At 51.3% G+C, this 7,371-nt stretch overlaps 1 protein-coding gene across 1 annotated transcript; it reads right to left on the minus strand.

Moving 5' to 3' along the window:
- Positions 1-1,080: 1,080 nt before the first annotated feature.
- RPUSD1 (RNA pseudouridine synthase domain containing 1) lies at positions 1,081-5,835 on the minus strand. Its single transcript, XM_056866155.1, has 5 exons — positions 5,653-5,835; positions 5,118-5,241; positions 3,339-3,441; positions 2,290-2,391; positions 1,081-1,466 (listed from the first exon to the last, which is right to left on the minus strand). The coding sequence occupies exons 1-5, from the start codon at positions 5,832-5,834 to the stop codon at positions 1,081-1,083; spliced, it is 897 nt and encodes a 298-aa protein (XP_056722133.1). The 5' UTR covers position 5,835.
- Positions 5,836-7,371: the final 1,536 nt, after the last annotated feature.

Raw genomic sequence — 7,371 nt, forward strand, 5'->3', positions numbered from 1 at the left:
GGAAGCACCTCCACATTTATAATACTCTCTTCTAATCATGAGGACTAGATACTTGTGTCTTTTGTTCAAATGAAGCCAGAACAATGCACCACTGCTCCTCTGCCCAAATGGGAAAGTTCTAGGCATCGTGATCACGTGGGTTTCCAGGTACCAACCAGGATCCAAAGAACAGCGAAATCAGTTCTGGAGTTAATGATGGGAAAGGCGGGTGGAGAGGGAGCTTCCTGAAACCTCATTTTGGTATGCGTCCATTTGACTTCCGAAAGTTGATCTTACAATCTTACAAATAAAACTGCACAGAGGGGGAGCCGTTCTCTTTTTAAAACACATCATGAAACAGGTTACCGCAACAACGACTTAGAAAAATATTATTGTTAAAAAAAGGTCTGCGGCAGATGAGATTTGCAGGGCCGATAAAAATTTCTACTCATTCTCCAGCGTCCCTAAAAATATAAATTAACTCCCGTCCGATTTAAAATTGGCAAGAAAATGCTTTCAAAAAGGCAAGTGAGGGTGGAGGTTAGTCGTTGTGGAGAGGAACGGCGGGGAGAGGAATCCCAAGAAGAAGCAGAAGGGCGTTCCACCCAGCTTTCCAGTTTAACCAACTAGATCCCTCTCTTGCTTCAGAGCCGAGAGGGCACCGTTCATCCGACTTCACTCCCCTCAAATTGTAAAAAAACAACATCCCAGGAGGCAAAGAAGGAAAGGGTAGATTGAAGATTTCCCTCTGGCAGGCCAAGAAATTCCGTCTCTGCCACCCTTGTTTCAGAGACCCTAACACCTCCTGGCTTGTTAGGAAGAGCCTCTGCCAGCCCTCCGTTAGGTGAGCACAGTGCCAACATCACATCACAACCGCGGTGCGCAACCTTCCACACGCAGTGACTAGAGCATGCCAGTGTGGGGGAGGTGAGTTTGAAAACCCGTCAGGCACAGAAATCCGAGTCTGGCCTAGGAACACATCTTCCAGGATCGATTCTGAGGAAGGCAGGGGTTACAAACAAGGAGAGGGGTTGGCACCAGGTACGGTTTGGCGAAAAGGGACTGCTTCGGCTGCACAGAATGCGAGGGGATCCCGGCGCCTCACTCCAAGGCCCACTCCGCCAACCACTGCTCACACGCGGCATGCGGCTCTTCCGTTTCCAAGCGCGGGATCTCGGGGCCTGGCTTTTCCCACAAGCCGCCCTGCCTTTCTTCCTCCGCCGTGCGGACGCTCGACTCTTTCAGCTCCTGGATCACCTCGTCCAGCTGACGCATCGCCCGCTGCGGGACCCAGTGGCTGTCCAGGGTGGGGATGAACGGGTCCGGGGCACTCACCTCGATGAGCTCCTTGTCGGTGGGGATCCGCAAGTAATAGGCGTGCAGCATCATCCGGTAAGGGCCCCCGTCCTGCTTATGGCTGTAAGTGAAGTCACCGACAATCGGGTGCCCGACGGCGCTGCAGTGGACACGGAGCTGGTGCGTCCTTCCTGCAGAGGAAGAGGGACACCTGTTCTCACAACCGACATAGCGACTGAAACATTCGTATCTGGATTAATTTTGAAATCACCAATGCTAGCAGCTGAATGAATGAATGAAGTTCTTATTTGTGGTCAAAGACCAATAAATGCACACTGTATGTAACAATCCTACAGCCTTTCAAATAAAACAGGACATAAAAATGCATCAAAATTAAAATCAAATTACCGCATAGTAATTTAACTATTGTCTCTTTCCTATAAACAAAACAGCCATCAGGTTTCTCCACTTATGAAATCCAGTAATTTAAGTTCAACTTTATCTGCATCTTTGCTTTTTAATTTACTACGTACTTTAATCTGGCAGCTAAAACATGATAAAACTCACGCACTCGTTCAAATTAAATACTTCTAAGAATTTCCATTTGAAGTAAACATGCTCTTTTTTCTCTTCTGTGATGTATCAACCATAAAAACAAATTACATTTGGGTGAGAATCCATCTTAGCCTGTGATCCTACTCATGCCTACCTGGGTCCATTGCAGAAAGTAAGACTGACTTCTGAGTAAAAAGAAGAACGCTTTTCTTGAGGCATCAGAAGGCCCGAGATTATTTATTTACTTACTGCATTTATACCCCGCCTTTCTCCCCAGTGGAGACCCAAAGTAACTTACACAGACCTCTCCTACACTTCATCCTCACAACCCCCGTTAGAGGCGAAATGACAGAGGGCTGACCTCTGCGGGAAAGGCTGGGTTGGCTAGCAGCTAGGAGCTAAAGGCTTGGAACTGCAGGAAAGGTATCAGCAAGGATTTGGGGAGGGAGGCATCATTACCAGTAAGGGGCTGCAGAATCACTTTGGTCACAGGGTCTCCGCTGTACAGCCCGTGCTCCAGCACGATCAGCTCAGACTGGCAAGGCTTGGGGTTTTCACAACCTGTTACAACAAATTAGGGAAAGGACAATGTTCTGCGTGCGGCCAGCCTTTCCCTCAAATATTTCAAAGCTATTCGCAGGCTGCCAACTGAGCTTGGCCTCTGCGCTCAGATCTCACCTGCAGCTCAGAGACGTCCGACACAGCTGGTAAGACCACTCGGAAGAGGCGAGTGGAGAATCAGGGCCTCACACCGCACACCACCAAAAGGGGCCAGACCCACAACTGGAGACATGGCTGTCTGCACAAACCCCCTCTGGTGACTGAGAACCAGAATAATTCAGTATAAGGCAGCCGTGTTGGTCTGCAGAGGGAAAACTTGATTTGAGTCCAGTAGCACCTTAGATGACAACAAGATTTTCAGCTTTCGAGAGGCAAAGCTCCCTTTGCCAGGTAACATTAGGTCCATTGAGATTATGTTCTGAAGGGAGCTTTGACACTCAAAAGCTCATATCTTGAAAATCTTGAACACATGAAGCTGCCTCATACTGAACCAGACCCTTGGTCCATCAAAGTCAGCATTGTCTACTCAGACCGTCAGCAGCTCTCCAGGGTCTCAGGCAAGTGGTCTTTCACATCACCTACCTGCCTGGTCCCTTTAACTGGAGATGCCGGGGATTGAACCTGGGACCTCCTGCATGCCAAGCAGATGCTCTACCTCTGAGCCACAGTCACACTGAACACATGAAGCTGCCTTATACTTAATCAGACCCTCGGTCCATCAAAGTCAGTATTGTCTGCTCAGATGGGCAGCTGCTCTCCTGGGTCTCAGGCAGAGGTCTTTCACATCACCTACTTGCCTGGTCTCTTTAACTGGGGATTGAACCTGGGACTTTCTGCATGCCGAGCAGAGTCCCTCCCCTCTAAGATGCTACTGGACTCGAATCTAACAAGATGTCGATGCCAGCCTAGAAAAGCACCCAGGAAGTCCGGGGGGTGGGGAGTCTTACCCTCTGTCCCTTCAATACACATCATGTGTGTGAGTCCCTCCGTCGTATTCTTCCCAATGGCATAGCGGATCGACATCCTCGGTTCTTGAGCGTGGCCCCTCACCTGCCAAGCAGAAGAGAAATGTCTGCGGGAGCAGCCTGAAGCATGACACAAAATACCAACCCCCTTTTCTCGTTTGTCAAATGGAAACAATCAGCATGAGGCACGTTCCGCGCATCTGGAAAAAATGCTACACAAGAAGGCAAACCGGTACATATCTCAGTTTCCCGAGCACTAAATTTTTAAAATCTCTTTGTTCTAAGCAAGTTTCTAGACCTCGTGGTTAGCAGGAGCCCGAAGCTGCAAAGGAAAGCTGCACCACAGCCCTTCCAAGACTCAAGCGCTCAGCAAATAAGTTTTCCTTCCCAGGCTGCAGAACAGTGCAGCTTCTCAGAACCAGGTTGGATTAATCCCTTTGCTTTCACAGAGGCTGGGAAAATCCGCTTCCTGTTTTGGGGCCTGGAAGGATGACATTTGCAGCTGATTAGGCCTGTCTTCTGGAGAGATTCTGCGTCTGCCAAGACTCTCCACCCTCATTGTCTCTCACAGCCCGGGAAGGACTGCTTAGAGTGCTTAATATTCTGCTTTTACTGAGGGCCGTCCTAGATTCATGCACACAGGTGTCTACTCTGGACAGGGCTGCTAAACCTCTGGTTGCAGGAGGATGAGAGGAAAGTTAAATATATGGCAGAGATTGCTGGAGGATTGGGAGGGGAGGGAGAAACACATATAACTGCTCTGTGTGCGCTGTCGCTCCATCAACCCCTAGCCATATTCAGAGTGGCCAAGAGACAGAAGTGCCTACATGCCTACAGAAAAGCTCAAGGAAGAGAGGTCGCCAGGCGCCTGCGGTCTTCTGCAGCTCTGGTACTGGAGACCCATTCGGAGAGACGCCATCTGCTTCTAGACACAGCACGAGGAGAACTGTTTGCTGGGATTCAGATGTGCCATTGACAAGGTTAACAAATTACCTTCCCAGCGGTCTGAGAAATACCGAGGGATGGATGGGGAGGGGGAATGTACTCTGCTTTCAGCTGATAGAAAGGACAGAATCATAAGAATCACAGAGTTGGAAGGGACAACCAGGGTCATCTAGTCCAACCCCCTGCACAATGCAGGAAATTCACAACTACCTCCCACCTTAAACACACCCAGCGCCCAGAAGATGTTCAAGATGGCCTTCCTCTCATGATCTACCTAAGGTCATAGAATCAGCATTGCTGGCAGATGGCCATCTAGCCTCTGCTTAAAAACCTCCAGGGGAGGAGAGCTCACCACCTCCCGAGGAAGCCTCTTCCACTGAGGAACCGCTCTCACTGTCAAGAAATTCTTCCTAATGTCTAGACGGAAACTCTTTGGATTTATTGGTTCTTGTGGGTTATCCGGGCTGTGTAACCGTGGTCTTGGTATTTTCTTTCCTGACGTTTCGCCAGCAGCTGTGGCAGGCATCTTCAGAGGAGTAACACTGAAGGACAGTGTTACTCCTCTGAAGATGCCTGCCACAGCTGCTGGCGAAACGTCAGGAAAGAAAATACCAAGACCACGGTTACATAGCCCAGATAACCCACAAGGACCAATGAACTCTGACCGTGAAAGCCTTCAACAATATCTTTGGATTTAATTTCAACCCGTTGGTTCTGGTCCGACCTTCTGGGGCAACAGAAAACAACTCAGAATGGTGCCAGCAGTATTTTTTAACCAGTTTCGTGGCTACAAAACAGACCTATGCCGGGGCTTACCAGGGCAAGGTAGGCCTTGGTCACCATCCGTTCCTTGAAACACTTGTAGGCGCTGCCAGCGGCGGCTTTGTTGAGAGCCACGCAGAGGGCCCCGCTGGTGGAGAAGTCCAGCTGGTGGCAGAACCTGGAGGAGAGAGAGATTATATTGTTGCTTCAGGGTGACTAGCAGCAACGCGCATCTGCTTTCTGACTCTGCCCTTCTCTATAACCCTCAGCAGTACACAGTAGCGCAAAAGCCCCTGGCCAACCTGGATACAATCCCACACGACTCCTTTTTTGTTAAAATGACAATAATTCTTGGTTGTTGTGTTTTCCACCCCCACTGTTTGCTTTAAATTGCAAAGTACTTTGCATTCTTCAGCTTGCGAATTCCCACAACATCCCTGTGAGGTAGGCCATTGGAATCGCCATAGGACAGAAGCTTGTGAGTGTCTGAAAGTTGAAGCAATGACTCAGGGTGGTCTCAGCTGAGCCACAATGGGACCCCGGACCTCCCCAGATTCCTATAAAAGGCTTTCTTGTCGCCGTCACTCACCGGAAGCCATAGTAGGTGTCCGGGTCAGCCAGTTCCGGGAATCGGTACCTGAGCTGGCTCTGCAGGGTGAGCTTCTCGTACCACATCTTGCTGTCGATGCGGACGTCCCAGTGCTTGTTGACCACGATGAAGTCCGAGCTCTGGTATAGGATGGACAGGTTGTCGAGGCTGACTGGCTCCATAGCGGCAGGCCCTTGGAGGAGGGAGAAAGGCGGGGGATTCGTTTCCAAAGGCCTAGGAGGGACTCACCCTCGCCTCTGCTGCAGGAGGCCTTCGGGAGAAGATGTTTTGGGCCAGGTTGATTCCGTGGGGACAGGACAGAACTCTGCACATGTCCAGTGGCACAGTTATCACGGCACGCGTGCTGGGGCTCAGCTCAGCCCCAGCCTTCCAAACGCAGCCTTCTGGCCACAGAGGGAAAGGAGATGGGGCAGAAATATTTTTAAGAATAAAGCAAGCAGGACTATGCTGAATGGATCACCGAGGAACGGATCACCGAGGGCCAGTCAAGCGAAAGACACATTAAGAGAGGGAACATGAACACATACTTATACTGAATCAGACCCTTTAGCCCATCCAAGTAAGTCTTGTCTACTCTGACCGGCAGCAGCTCTCCAGGGTCTCAGGCAGAAAAGGGTCTTTCCCATCATCTCCTTGCCTGGTTCCTGTAACTGGAGATGCCACTGGGGATTGAACCTGGGACCCTTCTGCGTGCCAAGCAGAGGCTCTGCCACTGAGCCACGGCCCCTCCTCTAACACATGAAGATGCCTTATGCTGAACCAGACCCTTTGAGGGTCCATCCAAGTCAGTATTGTCTACTCTGACCGGCAGCGGCTCTCCAGGGTCTCAGGACAGAGGTCCTTCGCATCACCTACTTGCCTGGTCTCTTTAACTGGGGACTGAACCTGGGACCTTCTGCATGCCAAGCAGATGCTCTACCACGGAGCCACGGCCCCTCTCCATGGCTCTCCAGGGTCTCAGGCACAGAGGTCTTTCCCATCACCTCCTTGCCTGGTTCCTCTAACTGGAGATGCCACTGGGGACTGAACCTGGGACCTCAAGTCAGCCAGCGCCGTGCGTAAAAAGGGCCCCCCCGAAAAGCAGACCGGCCAGCCGGAAAGGGCGCCCCATCTACGGCCCCATCCCGGGGGGGGGGGAGTTTTGCAAAACTGGCGACCCGAGGCCGCCGCCCCCCAAATGCACGCGCGTGCACGCGCCGCGCCCCCGCTCCCGGAGCCCGAAGGACCGGACGCCCACCTGCAACTTTCTGCAAAGGCGCAGCAGCCCAGCCCGGCCGGCCGTGGAAAGGTGCGCGCGCGCGCCCCCGCCCGATCGCTCGGGCCTGGAGAGGCGCGCGCGCGCCCCCGTCCCACCAGGGCTCCGCAGGGAGCGAGCCGCTCACCCGGAAGAGGAACGGGGGCGCGCACGCCCTGCAGCGCGCGGGTATTTTGCAAACGGCGGAGAGGGGGAAAGGAAAAGGGGACCCTGGTGCATCGTGAGACGTCGCAGTCGCAATTAAAAAAAAACATGTGAGTTTTATTTTCTTTTTTGCACGTGTTTAAATGACTTTAAACACGCGCAAAGAAAAGAAAATAAAATTCACATTTTTTTAAATTGCAAAAAAAAAATTAATTGCAATAAAAGCAAAAACAAAAAACGGCGAGGAGGAGAAAAGAAGAGCCTCGTTTCCTTCCTGGTTAGTTTCCTGCAACCCTATT

Source organism: Euleptes europaea, chromosome 21, assembly GCF_029931775.1.
Source record: "Euleptes europaea isolate rEulEur1 chromosome 21, rEulEur1.hap1, whole genome shotgun sequence".
Classification (NCBI taxonomy): domain Eukaryota; kingdom Metazoa; phylum Chordata; class Lepidosauria; order Squamata; family Sphaerodactylidae; genus Euleptes; species Euleptes europaea.

Excerpts from the sequence above, each read along its gene's own strand:
- RPUSD1 (XM_056866155.1), bottom strand. The coding sequence starts at position 5,834 with ATGGAGCCAGTCAGCCTCGACAACCTGTCCATCCTATACCAGAGCTCG. Across the intron at positions 5,242-5,652 it reads GACACCTACTATGGCTTCCG|GTTCTGCCACCAGCTGGACT; the intron begins GTGAGTGACGGC and ends TCTCTCCTCCAG. Across the intron at positions 2,392-3,338 it reads GTGTATTGAAGGGACAGAGG|GTTGTGAAAACCCCAAGCCT; the intron begins GTAAGACTCCCC and ends TTGTTGTAACAG.